General features: G+C 35.1%; 3 protein-coding genes across 4 annotated transcripts; 1 reads left to right on the plus strand and 2 right to left on the minus strand.

The window, feature by feature from the left end:
• On the minus strand, positions 1–2,778 carry LOC120137229 (probable protein S-acyltransferase 7). The gene is made up of 5 exons (XM_039153037.1): positions 2,463–2,778; positions 2,189–2,371; positions 1,788–2,096; positions 972–1,205; positions 1–892 (listed from the first exon to the last, which is right to left on the minus strand). The coding sequence occupies exons 1-5, from the start codon at positions 2,565–2,567 to the stop codon at positions 455–457; spliced, it is 1,269 nt and encodes a 422-aa protein (XP_039008968.1). The 5' UTR covers positions 2,568–2,778; the 3' UTR covers positions 1–454.
• A 1,273-nt stretch (positions 2,779–4,051) lies between these two features.
• Positions 4,052–9,641, plus strand: LOC120137232 (E3 ubiquitin-protein ligase At3g02290-like). Of its 2 annotated transcripts, XR_005517419.1 has the most exons (7): positions 4,052–4,094; positions 4,732–4,813; positions 4,932–5,074; positions 5,368–5,806; positions 5,906–6,015; positions 6,188–6,293; positions 9,629–9,641. XR_005517419.1 is itself a non-coding variant. In XM_039153041.1 (6 exons), exons 3-6 carry the CDS (start codon positions 4,955–4,957, stop codon positions 6,221–6,223), a joined length of 705 nt encoding a protein of 234 aa, XP_039008972.1. In that variant the 5' UTR covers positions 4,052–4,094; positions 4,732–4,813; positions 4,932–4,954; the 3' UTR covers positions 6,224–6,452. The 2 variants fall into 2 exon arrangements, 1 of the variants encoding a protein (XP_039008972.1); XM_039153041.1 differs by lacking the exon at positions 9,629–9,641 and having other exon boundaries at positions 6,188–6,452.
• On the minus strand, positions 7,127–10,041 carry LOC120137231 (peptidyl-prolyl cis-trans isomerase FKBP19, chloroplastic-like). Its single transcript, XM_039153040.1, has 10 exons — positions 9,877–10,041; positions 9,633–9,795; positions 9,447–9,532; positions 9,295–9,345; positions 8,610–8,690; positions 8,494–8,538; positions 8,110–8,165; positions 7,739–7,814; positions 7,511–7,661; positions 7,127–7,428 (listed from the first exon to the last, which is right to left on the minus strand). Exons 1-9 carry the CDS (start codon positions 9,955–9,957, stop codon positions 7,566–7,568), a joined length of 735 nt encoding a protein of 244 aa, XP_039008971.1. The 5' UTR covers positions 9,958–10,041; the 3' UTR covers positions 7,127–7,428; positions 7,511–7,565.
• Between the last annotated feature and the right edge of the window lie 3,115 nt (positions 10,042–13,156).

A 13,156-nucleotide genomic window follows, 5' to 3' on the forward strand; every position in this document is an offset into this window, starting at 1 on the left:
ACAAGCATCCAACAACCGTCTCTATATCAATATTATATACAGGGATGGACCGAAGGACTGACGGACTGACAAGAACGGTCGTCCCCCCTAGAATTTAAGTAAGCATGTACTACAGTTAAAGAAACTTTTCTACCATTGATGATTTCATTCAATCATTCACATACAAATCAAACCAATTACATTTCCTCACAAACCAGCACATTATAGCACAAAAGCTTACCCCCAGAATCTATCAAAGCAGTGAGATTTATCACACAAGCTCAGCATACCTTTAACCAGACAAGAACCTTCCTCCCTGGCAAAGACAAATAAATCCTGAAAAACCAAATTCTGATGGATTCCTATCGTAGTGACATTGTTCGGTTGCCGATTTCAATCATCTAGGTTGGTGGGTTTCAAGTAGTTCCGAGATTGTTATGATGCTTTCCGACTATAATTTTAGGTGAAAACAGTTTCAGTGGCCTTTTTTTATAGACTTTCTATCATTGAAACTGTATTCCATTGCGAAATCTTCAGCCAACACACTTAGTTCAGGCGACATATCCCAGTCGGATTTGTCACTTTGCATTGTGTGCCTCGGTTCTGTTCCACACCTCTCCAATACCCCAACTCTATCGATCCAGTTGCTTATTTCTTCGAAATCCTCGGCAACAACAGTTTGCCTCTTTCCCATCTCAATATCAAAGCTTCTTTTTGGCCTATCTGCGGTCATAGGCCGAAATGACAGTGATGAGCCAATGAGAGAATATGAGTCCACCTTGTCCTTTTCCCTGAAGTTACTTTTGGACTCGGGAATTTTGGACAAGAATACCTCAAATATGTTGCGAATACAACCACGGTTGTAAGGATTCCTTTTTAAATCGTAACGGTACCGGAAATTCTCGTACGTTGTCTGCAAAAACATACAATAAGCAAGGCAGAGAGAGGACAGACAATAATGGAAGAAATGAAGGTATAGACAAGATCGGAACCTGGTTGGTAAAAATCAAATAGAGATGGAACACAGTGAGACCTCCAACAAACCAAGCAGTCACAAATGTATATAGTATAAGAACTGCAGAAACCGGGGACTTCACGAATGCACTCCACAGATTACACCGATACTCGGCCATTATTTTCTTAATGTTTATCCAGCAGAAGACGAAAACGTACAGGCATAGTACGGTTGTCGAAAACACGAACATGAAGAAGAATCTATAATTTCTCTGCCAACAAACAATTTTTACATGTCATCCTTGAGGATTAAAAAGTTCCCTCGATGAAAGCCAGCAAAGCATATGAGAAACATCTAGTGAAACAGAAGAACATCGGTGTACAAGACATTTTTATCGTCTGAGCAAGTTGCGGGACAACAATCTCATTTCACAAGTGCAACTGTAACGTAGATATTCCAATAATTCAATCTGTTATATCCAGTTGAAGAAATCTACCCCTTCTCTTATACAAAATAAATAAATGTAGAAACCCATCTTAAATTGATTCTTACAAAGCTGAACTGGAAGTTCATGTTAGGAAAGTTCTATGAGCAGCATATTTTTGTCACAAAACAGAGAGTTTCCATTGGCCAACGACTGAAAATGTATGATTTTGTGAATGATTGCATCGTTACAGAGACACCGAGATAATGAATCGAATTATTCGGTTGTGTTACCACTTCAAAACTAAACAAGGCATCATTGACTAACATGAAGAATTTGAAGTAGATACATAAAAGGCCATCTCTGTTATAATCTCTTATGCCATTATTTCATGAGCTGAAAAAATTTAAACACAGAAGCATAATATACCTTCCCAATACATTGCCCCACCCACGGACAATGGTGATCGAATCTCTCGACGCAGTTGTTGCATATCGAGCAATGCGAGCACCGTGGTGGCCGGTACAACATACACGTATGACAGTATTTAACCTTGACAATCATCCCATTAACCACAACATCTTTGGTAGGTGGTAAATTAGGAACACCAGAACTACTCTGACTACCAAGCCAATCCGTCGACATAGTCGAATAATCTTCCTCCGGTTCCGGAGGATGCGAATTCCGAGGAATAATGCCAGGATCTCTCCCGGAAGTGAGGAGCAGAAGAATAAGATCCTGCACTAGTTCGATGGGCAAAGCAATATTAATCACTGAATGAACACAGACGGTCAGAAGAAAACAACAGTTGATGGAAGATGAGAACTTACATATATGGTTAACAGAATCAAAACAGCTACAATGAGATCGCCCAGATGATTGTCGAATGCGCTAATGATTCTTCGGGAAACAAAAGCGCAAAACAAAACGACTGGGATCACAATCAGAGATATCGTAAGGAAGACTGGCCTTACATCTGGACCAAATATAACTCTACCTCCAAGGAAAAATTTCTGGGTAGACATTACAAAAACGTTCTAAGTTCAAGAACAATCATTTAAAACAAGAATTTTTTGGGGGGAAAATGGGCAAGTAGTAAATTACATTGCTTCCTTTCCAAACTTGATAGGCTCGAACGGGAGTGGGATTGTGGTCGATGATACGGCGGTGAGAATCAGAGAACTGAGCCGGAAACGGTGTTCTGTACATCTCTTGAAACCAAAATCAGATCTTTCTACCTGTATATCTAATTCTCTATCCTTTTCAAACCTATTACATTTCCCCACATTGTCCCTTTGGGGAATGTGGATGAAGATACCACAAAAGCTAAAGATTTTTCTTGTTATATTTTACCTGGAAAAAGATGGAGATGGAAAGTGTGGACAGTAGAAGAAGATGGGGTATTGTAGCAGAGCAGGGAGAAAAGTCCAGAGACAGAAAAGAAGAAAGAAGACAGCAAAGATGGTTACAGACAGAGAGACAGGGAATTGGAGAGAATAGGATTGTGCATTTTCCTTCGCCAGACGAGTCGGATCGCGGGTTTTGACGACCATTTGTTGCTTTCACTTGTTTTTCGTATAATGACAAAAAATACCCTAATATTTGATAAAATAATTATTTTAGTTCTTATTTTTTAAAACACTTCTAACTTTCAATGTTTCATTTTAAAATAAAATAATTACTAATTGAACACAAATGATTAGTTAATGAACTATTAACGTTTATCATTGATGTGACATGTATTATATATAATAGATCATGCGTAAATGAGTGATAACGTAACACATGACATCATGTGTATGTAAATGATGGTTGGACATATTTCGCGTATACATAAGTGATTATTATTCTTCCTCTAGTGGAGAGAGACTCCATTTTTCAATCCTACGAGAATTTCGCTTAATATTTCAAATATTCAAGAGCCACATGGGTGATGACGAGTCTTTAATATAGCCTCATTTTAGTATCTGTTTTAGTTATATTTATATTTTATTAAGCGTTCCACTAATATTTAATATGCTTTTGGTATTTATTTAAAAAAAATTAATTATTTAATAATAAATATTTAAATATCTTTATAAATATCATACTCGAATGACCGGTACTAATCGACAACATGCTCAACAAATTGGGGGAAAAGGGAGCATCAAAGGAAACCAACAGAACCTGCAACTGGATGCTACAAACTAATTTTTACTGGAGTGACTTGAGGCAATTATTTGAATGATATCGAGACCTTTGATATTGTTTAAGTAAAATTTTAAATTTAAATCTTTATATACATAAAATAATTTTATTATAAGATTTATCGATTAAAATTAGATATACAACGTAAATCGACTCAGATGCGTCGGCAATTAAAAAGCAAGAATTTAAATGAATATCTTGATGATAAGGTGTTCCACTCCACTCACCAAATTCATTCTTTACAGTTAGCCCTTACCTTCTCCGGTCAATCCCCCTTTTTCCCTTTCCACGCGCTTTTTGCCTTGTTTATTTTGCCTTGTTTATTTTGCCTCTTACCTTCATTCTACGCCGCTCGTTATGTTGTCTTAGTCTTGGGCAAATATTTTCATCTGCTTTATATAAAAAAGGTAGAACTTTCCCCTCTATTCTCTATCTCTCTCTGTTTTTTTGTCTTTCTAATAGGAACCCTAACTTTGTTTCTGATTCCTTTTGCTCTTTTCATAACAAAATTTGCGATCTTCAAAATGCTGGTCTTGTAGTTGATGATGGGCAAGTATTATTTCGTTTTACCCATTACTTTTTGCTTATGTGATGAGCAACAGGTTTTTTTCCAAAGCTACAATTTTTGGGGTGAGAGAGCTTTGCTTTGTAGCTTAATTTGTCCGGAATTAGATGGCAGATTGCCTGTTTTGCTTGTTGATAAGTGTAGTTATTGACTCTGGAATTGCGAATTTCTTGGAAGTTTTCTGTTTCGTTCGCATTTGAAGGACAAACAATGCTCAAACTTCAATGTGTTTGCTTTTTAGCTTGTGAGTTTTAACTCATTGTTGAAGATGAACTTCTGTGGTTATGGTAAAATAAAATGGAGTAATTCTAGGATTCTATTTATCATGAAAAAAAAAGGACTCGAATTGTAGGGCATCCATCAGGCTGCTAATGAATGACAGGGACATACTCATGATTTTATGTTAAGAGGGGGCCGAACTTATAAATTTTTAGAAGATGCGAATGTATAGAGTTTTGATGGGGTGGGGGTGGCAAAGCAGATTATCAATAGAAAATACAATGAAAATACCTAGAATATATGGGATTTGAAATTTTCAGTCCATCTCTGATGGAGGTGTCTTGGCTTTATCCTTCTGCTTAGCTTTATATTCCTAATTTTCCTTCATTATCTATGTATCAGATTACTTTTCTCCCAAGGTTGAAATTCGGACAGCCAAAACGCTGATGAACTGAACAGCTTTTGTGACCAGAGATATACCAAGGTTCTTTTTCTCCCCTTCAATCTCATAGGAAATGTCTTGTATCCAGAAGGAAGCTGAACTATTTTGTTAATGAATTTCTATTCTAGCTCTAAAGGCATTTCTCGAATTGTGTAATCAGAGATACATACATTGCAAGAAGAAATGGGTGTTTTTTGCTGCTGCTCATGTGGTGACGACTACGAAGAATATGCTCATCCTAGCAATTCAATTTATAGGCACTGCATCGGCCTAAGATTCTTCTTCTATCAGCTATTCACAGGGGTATGTCTGAAGCAAATTAATGTAAGGTGTAAAGCAGATTAATGTCAATTTGTTAATTGCTCTGAACCTCACTTTGTATGAATTTTTTTTAAAGAAGGAAATGTGTAAAGCGTGGTAAATGCTCGATAAGGTTCTTTAGATATTAAATTAGCAATACAAAGCTTGTGAATGTACCGTGTTTCTCTTGAAAGCGAAGTGTGCAAATTTTGTTGCTTTCGCAATGTTGTATATTCACACTAAGTTTAGATTGATGAAATAACTTCTTAATTTTCAATTTCTTCTTTGATCTGCAGTATGGTGCAATGTTTCATAGATTGGATGGGCGACCTGTATCATCACAGATTCAAGGAGCTTCTCTGTCATCAACAGCGATTGTTACTGCAATGTCAGATGATTCAGCCAATGAAACTCATGTTACAACATCCAGATCGATTCCTTTTGATGCTGAGCAGAGATATTCTCGCTTGCAGCGTGATGGCTTGGTGTCTAGGCGTGATAAGTCTGCGACTCATTTTCAAGAAGAAATACAACCACTAAGAAGAAATACAAGCAGCTCTGGTGTGGAACCGTTGGGTATCGGGAGGAAATGGAATGGAGTCGAGGTAGAAGAAGACTCTAAGGTTTCTCATCTTGAGTTATCAGAAAGAACTGTGGCACCAAAAGTTGCACAAGGACCTAACTATATGCAGCCTTCAGCTGAAGATGAGGATGTCTGCCCTACTTGTCTTGATGGTAATTTTGCATATTTCTCTAAGAGTTGGATCAAAAAAGGAACTTCGTTTTAGCATTTTGAAGTTATGCTTATGTTCATGAGTGATTATTTTCTTGCAGAATATACCCCAGAAAATCCTAAAATCACTGCTCGCTGCTCACACCATTTTCATCTCGGTTGTATTTATGAATGGTTGGAAAGGAGTGAAAGTTGTCCGATATGTGGCAAGGTACGTAGAGTACACCAAATTACTCATTGTAAAACGCAGCTACATGCAGTCTATGTTGTATATTTTAGGCCATGGAGTGTTCAGGATAAATTCGGCCAACTTAATTAGCCTCATTCTCTCCTGGATCTTCAGGTTGTATCTGATTTTAAGGGTCTTTAATTTTGCGGTGCAGGAAATGGAGTTCTGTGAAAGCCCCCAAGTCTGTTAAATCAGATTTCAATGCAAGGGAGCAAATACATATAGAGCGGCAGGTATTATCTGTACGTATAAGCTCGCAAGTCTTTTATCGATGAGGCACATCATATAAAGAAGAGTTTGTTCTTTGTCTGTCACTAGTATACTACCGGGTAATTTCTTCCTACTCATACTTGAATGATCATGGTGTTACTTTCAATGTAAAAAGCTAATATAATAATAAACTGTGTGAAGAAGTTATAGTAGCTGCCTGTAAATGTAACTATCGCGGAATCGACTCCATGATGCGTAACAATCAAATATCGGGTGTACTTTGTTACCTATGCTAAATATGTTGAACATTACAAAAGAACGAGTAGGAGTCATTATGTTAAAGTTTAGCGTGATGTTGATTGGGATTCTTTGATCCGACGAACATGGTTGATTCCTGCAAGTCCGGGTCATGCATGTCTTGCTTTTGACCAAATCCATAGGGACTTAATCGATAACTTGAAACATTGTACAAGGATTAATGACAAAAGAAATTATTTTGTTTATATAAGTGGAACAGCCGCCATTAATTGGGGTAAGGGAGCAATTATTGTGGTACTTAACCAGCTTGTTGAATGGAACTGCACCTCACCAACTTATTACTCGACTTCATAATGACATCTTTATCATGTAAACTTAGAAAATATCACTTTTATTTTAGATATATATTTTTTCATTTTAATTACTGAACCGATCAAGTAGCCTCAGTATTTAAAAGTAGTGTTGTTTTCCTTAGAAATTACAGGTTGAAGCGTAAAAATTTTGAACAAATATTGTCTTGTAATCATTTTACGCTATTCGGAATAACAATTTATTTCCGACATCTGTAGATACCAGATAGAACCAGCAAAAAGAACAGTATAAACACATAACAATACACAAATGCTACAAGAACTTTCTGACACTGAAATGAGGATTTGGATCATTACAGAATTTGGACACAATGGACTATCACATCTTTCTTCACACCATTAAATTTTAGTTGATAATATATAAAACGTCAAAAAAAATTGTCGAGAGTTGTTCTATATTTCAAGAATAGCTAGAACTTGGTGGATGAAACATGGCCTCCCTGCTTGCTTCAAAGAGATAATTCACATTCTTTGCTCATTATGTTTTCCAATATTTTCAGCCATGGAGGACCTCAAGTCCTCAACTCCCAGTTACTTACAGTATCAGAAAACTTCCCTGGGATAAAAAAGGGTGACTCGTGATTCATTTTAATGGTATATGACCAGCTCAAAAGCATAAAACATTCACAATTTCTAACCTCGATATATTTTCGGTTTCTAGTTGTTTAGGCAATGATGACCTTTGAGCCAAAATCAATTTGGAACGATTTTCAGCAGCTCAATATCGAACAGTAGAGTCTTATCTATAAGCCCTTGGTTCCTCAGCACAAAATCTAATGCTCGTTGACCCTGTGGAAGACACCGAAAAACACTACATCATATGAACAAAAGAATAAAACACAATGAGTCAACGGCTTGAATTTTACCGAGAAGGTCGTTGGTTTGGGGGCACTTTTGTTGTAGTCATTGTCGGGATATCCCAGTTCCGGCGGAACTATGATCCTGCATCACTGTGAAGTAAACTGTGAAGTTTGCATTCCATATTATCATACAACAGAAATTACTTAATCCTTGATTGTTTTCGTTGTAAAATTGTCAGGTATCTGCATCAAGTTAAAGATGTTTTACAGCTTTGACCACACAATTATTTGCTCAAATTGAATAAAAGCAGCGAAATGCAATCGAAACAATTGATCAAGATTGAGGATTTATTTGACACAGGATATTACATAGAGGAGTATGCAATGTGTAAATACAGTAAACAAGATTATATGCATTAGAAAAACATAGCAACCACCTTCTAACACCACCAAGAGTCATTCCTGAAACTGCTTCCTCGAATGCTGGAATCACCTGAATAATAGATAACGAGAAAAACTTGTTCAAAGGTTTCATTTTTATATTGTTATCTCAATATCCATCTAAGCCTCAATAAGCAGTTGCAGTATATAGCAGGAAAACTTCATATAATATTGCATTTTGGAAGCAGCTTATAAATTTTAAAAGAAAAAGTAACTAAAGAGAGGCCTTAGCCAAGCATAAATTGTAAAAAGATATTCTGACCGAACTTTCTTTTAGATCAAAAGGCAATAAAAAGGCAAAGTAGAATCACGTGTCTCCAACATTCTTGAGTTTTATGGAGAAAATTAGTCGATCTGTTTTAGCAAAAACAATTACTCACCTCTTGGGATCCAAGTCTAAATTTGAAGAAGTCTTTGTCATCTCCCTGCATATTTTAAACCGGATAAAATCAAGAAATAATTACATGCAGAATTAGGATAGGAAACGTTTATGTACCACAAAGGAACCGCCTTTGCTCTTGTTTCGAGCTTCAAATATGCGGCCATAATATCCTATAGTGTAGCCATCCCAATCAACCTACAGTACATAATTCATGGCTCATAAAACTGCTTGAACTAGCTTAGGCAAAAAGTAATAACAATAACAATTATGATCCAAATATGAAGGTATTAAAATCACTTCATGTTAACTAACAGAGATATGGTCCTTCCTTAAGTGCCAAACTCCACCCAATACCTTCTAAAGCTTAATCATGCTATATTCCCAATGCTTCTCAGACCTTCCGTTTTTTCAATGTCCAAAGGTTCATTCCAATAAATGAAACTTATCTAAACAAGTACTAAAGTTACAAAGATTTCCCATTATTGCATTCAGCTTGACAACATAATGGCTTCAACTGGAAGCTTATTGTATCCACAAATTGGCCGACACAAACAATTTACTATTATTAACATCAAGTATGGATAGAGGTGAGAGCGGATGGGGGGAGTCGCCCACCAACCCCTTACAAAATTTCAAATTCCTATATATTTTAGATATTTTCTTTGTATTTTCAATTGAAAATCTATTTTTGCCCCCTAAAAGTTTTTAAGTTTGCACTTCCTCATAATTTTATATAAATTCGTCCCCTAGCATAAAATCCTGAAAATGGTGTAAAAAGCATTTGAAAATTGTTGCTTACCACAACTGTATCTCCCATATTGGGTGTAGGGCCATCCCCCACCCGCAAGTCCTGCATTCTCATTGAAATTTTTATTAAGATATATGAACACACACACCAACTAAACACTACATTTAATTTTGAATTGATTTTTTTTTCTCCTAGAAAATGACCTTGTACTGAAGACCTGATTCTGTTTCAGTGTAGTCTGGATACCTCATTTTGGTCTTCCCATAATCTTTTCCCCTAAGTGCAGGCACTGTGATCCAAATTACAACAATTTGTGTTAACAAAGTATAATTTTCAACCAAGAAAGTGGTGAAAATGAAATGCAATTTTAAGTGACAAAAAAAAGGTACTATCAGTAAATCCAGATGAGGCAGCCATTGCCGTTCCAATATCTCCGTCGGAAGAATGCCAGAGAGCGGCGGCGAGTAACCCAACCGTCCCAATTACCGTTACTTTTCTTCGGTCAATCAGCTGAGATTGTTGCTGCTTCAGTGAAAAGCATGCTATTGGTCTCTGACAAAAAAACGTATATGTCACTTCGGTTTGGGGTGGTCTATTAGATAGAAGAAATCATGAGGAAATTGAAGGACGTACCACAGTTGGAGAAGCTCTTCCGGTACCGGCAGAGAAGGCGAGGGGTTGCGGCAGAAATCCAGCGGCTGAAATTGACGCCATCAGATGGTGAGATTCGAGAGAGAGAGAGAGAGAGAGAGAGAGAGAGAGGTTTCTACGCGGGAAGATAACGGCCTCAACTTTTCGGAGGGCTGCCTGCCATTATATATTTATCCTTTTCTTATTTTCTAGGGTAAATTACGCATGATTACCTACACTATCAGTTCTGGTCCATTTGAATACTTAAATTTTTAATTTTTTTAAAGCATACCTAAAATTTAGTGTTTATTTCATTTTAGTATTCCATTTCAAAATTTAACATTAAATTTTAAAAAATATTAAAAGTTTAGGTACTAAAACTGATAATTTAAGATCTAAATGCGTTAAGTTTTTAATGGCAGGATAATAAAATGAAACAAAAACTAAATATTAGGTATGAATTTTTTTGTTGAGTTCGAGGGACAAATATTTTAGAGTAAATTATGTGTTTACCACGTAAATTATCAATTTTGGTATGTTTTAATACCTAAATTTTTAATTTTTTAAATCATATTTAAAGTTTAGTTTTTATTTCATTTTAGTACTTGTCGTTAAAAAAATTATTTTTTGTTTTATTTTAGTACATCTGTCCAAAATTTAACGTTAAATTTTGAAAAATTCAAAGTTTATGTACTAAAACGGGTCAAAATGACAGTTTAAGTACTAAATACGTTAAGTTTTTAACAGCGATATACTAAAATGAAATAAAAATTAAACGTTTGGTACGGTTTTAAAAAAAATAGAAGTTTAAGCACTAAAGTGAATCAAAACTGATAGTTTAGGTATTAATTACGTAGTTTACCCATATTTTAATCTTTTAGAAAAAAAATAAAAATATTTTAAATTTAAAATAAAAAAACGAATATTAAAAATAACTAAGGACCTAATCGGTATTTTAATTATGATTTAAGGTTTAAATTAGGTAATGTGATATATTTTAATTTAAGGAGAGTTAATGTGAGAAAATCAAGGAAAACCTATTCATTTTATCCGCAACTCCCTATATATACGTAGCCTCTGTGTTCAGCAAACAACATAACTTCTCCGATATTTACTTTTGGGAAAAAAAGTACATGAGGTCCTTGAACTTTTCAAGAAAATCAATGTGACTCTCATTTTATATTTTGATTAATGTGGCTCTACAACTCGAAAAAAAAAACATAATATAATCTTTGACCAACGTTTTTTTGGTGAAAAGATAAATTACATCATTCATTACTCGATTATTTTTTCTCTTCTATTTTGATCAATTTTTTCCCGTCATTATCCAACAGTTCCATTAATTTCTGCTATTATAAATTGAATAAATTACATCATTTTTTGGTGAAAAGATAAATTATAGCATTCATTACTCAATTATTTTTTTCTCTTCTGTTTTGATCAGTTTTCATTGCACAAAAACAACTAGAATTCATGGTGTTCTCATCAAATTCATCTCAACACATACAACTTTCTCTGTAATTTTTTTAAATATCCATACCAATTCTCAGTTAAATAAAGGAGAGATTTTTTCCTCTTAACACCCTCTCTATCCTAATTTTTTTCTCGGCTTTTTACCCTTCTTCTTCAATGGCGTTCAATGGAAAGTTCGATCCCATAGTTGATATAAAGTGATAAACTTTTTCTTCAATTTTTTTTTTTTTTTGTGAATAACATCCGAGAAGTAAAATTTTCAAAAAAATTAATAGAAAGGTAGTGATGAAGGTGTGCTTATGGCACTTCGATTACTGGTGATGAACTGGTGGCGATGGCCCTTCATATTGGAACTTGTGGTGGCGATAATGGAAGAGGCGGGATTTCTTAAATAATGGGCGGTGGAGGAAAATGGTGATGAACTGGTGGTGAAGGAGGTGAAGGTGATGGGGGCGACTTGTAATAAATTGGGGGAGGTGGTGATGGTAATGGTGCAAGTGGAGAGTACTCTACACATAGTGGTGATGGAGGAGGTTCTGTATATGGAGAAGGTGATGATGATGGTGGCGGCTTGTAAGGGAAAGTTCTATAGTACGACATCCTTAATATACAATTAAAAAAAAGTGTTATTAGTTTTGTTATTATTTAAATAATAAAATCGGTAAAAATTACTTAAAATATTATTATTTTTACCTAAAACATTAATGGTTTTTAATATTTTCGGTAAAGTGCCCAACAATAACAAAATCAGTAGCGTTTTATCAGTTTTATTAACAAAACCGGTAAAACACCCAATAATAACAAAACCGGTAGAAATAATAATGTTTCCGGTAATTTTTTTACCGGTTTATTATTTAAATAATAAGAAAACCAATAGTATATTTTTTAACCATATATTAAAGCTTTCGCACGTGATCATTTCCCGGCTTGTAATAAATTGGGGAGGTTGTGATTAGTATTTTATTTGATGAGAACACCATGAAAATTGCAGGTTTGAACCTTTTGGGGTTTGGTGAAGAAAACATGAGAAAAAGTAAATTGATATTTTATTCCTAAATTATTTTTGGTTTACAAAAAGGCAGATGATTAGTAATTTATCCTTGAAACATAAGGGGTCGTTTTTATAGTTTACCCTTAAAATAAAATGGGTTAACTACAGCCTTAGTCCTTGAAGTCTCTAAAGTTTCTAAAATTAAAAATTTTTAGAGTTGAGTGACCAAAATAAAAGAGAAGAAAATAATTAGGTGAAAATGGTGTAATTGACCAAATTTATAACAGCGTAAATAAACGGAAACCTCGGTCAATGACGGAAAAGTTGGTCAAAGTCTCACATTAAGTTTTTTTTTTCAAGTTGAAGGTCACATTGATTTTAAAAAATAGGGATGAGAGTCACATTAGTTTTTTCTTGAAAAATTCAGGGATCTCGGGTGCTTTTTTGCCTTATTGTTTGTATTCTTCTGTATTTTCTCTTTACTTCGGAAGCAATGGCAAAATATTCAGATCAGAGACAAGCCTCCTTATCCTTCTCATGAAGAAGAGGTGGTGAATCTTACTTTGCAGAACCTGTAAAAACTGGGGATTCCGATAGAAAGCAACCGTACGTTGACGCTGAAGAAGAAGTCACAATCTTCATCTTTATCAGTCGCTTTCTTATTGGAATCCCCCATCTTCGTCGGTTCCTTTTCCTCTCGGAAAACGATGGTCTTTCGTTAACTAATTAAATTTTCGTAATACAGTATAACATATTTGATCGAGATTTTTTTTCCCTCACTTGCCTTTGGAATTATTCTTATTGAATCTTTTGATGGGA

Source organism: Hibiscus syriacus, unplaced genomic scaffold (assembly GCF_006381635.1).
Source record: "Hibiscus syriacus cultivar Baekdansim isolate YM2019G1 unplaced genomic scaffold, ASM638163v2 tig00110654_pilon, whole genome shotgun sequence".
NCBI lineage: Eukaryota > Viridiplantae > Streptophyta > Magnoliopsida > Malvales > Malvaceae > Hibiscus > Hibiscus syriacus.

Excerpts from the sequence above, each read along its gene's own strand:
- LOC120137232 (XM_039153041.1), top strand. The coding sequence starts at position 4,955 with ATGGGTGTTTTTTGCTGCTGCTCATGTGGTGACGACTACGAAGAATAT. Across the intron at positions 5,807-5,905 it reads CTGCCCTACTTGTCTTGATG|AATATACCCCAGAAAATCCT; the intron begins GTAATTTTGCAT and ends ATTTTCTTGCAG. Across the intron at positions 6,016-6,187 it reads GTTGTCCGATATGTGGCAAG|GAAATGGAGTTCTGTGAAAG; the intron begins GTACGTAGAGTA and ends TTTGCGGTGCAG.
- LOC120137231 (XM_039153040.1), bottom strand. The coding sequence starts at position 9,957 with ATGGCGTCAATTTCAGCCGCTGGATTTCTGCCGCAACCCCTCGCCTTC. Across the intron at positions 9,533-9,632 it reads CTCATCTGGATTTACTGATA|TGCCTGCACTTAGGGGAAAA; the intron begins GTACCTTTTTTT and ends TTTGGATCACAG. Across the intron at positions 8,166-8,493 it reads TTAGACTTGGATCCCAAGAG|GTGATTCCAGCATTCGAGGA; the intron begins GTGAGTAATTGT and ends TCTATTATTCAG.
- LOC120137229 (XM_039153037.1), bottom strand. The coding sequence starts at position 2,567 with ATGTACAGAACACCGTTTCCGGCTCAGTTCTCTGATTCTCACCGCCGT. Across the intron at positions 2,097-2,188 it reads TGATTCTGTTAACCATATAT|GATCTTATTCTTCTGCTCCT; the intron begins GTAAGTTCTCAT and ends GAACTAGTGCAG. Across the intron at positions 893-971 it reads ATTTGATTTTTACCAACCAG|ACAACGTACGAGAATTTCCG; the intron begins GTTCCGATCTTG and ends ATGTTTTTGCAG.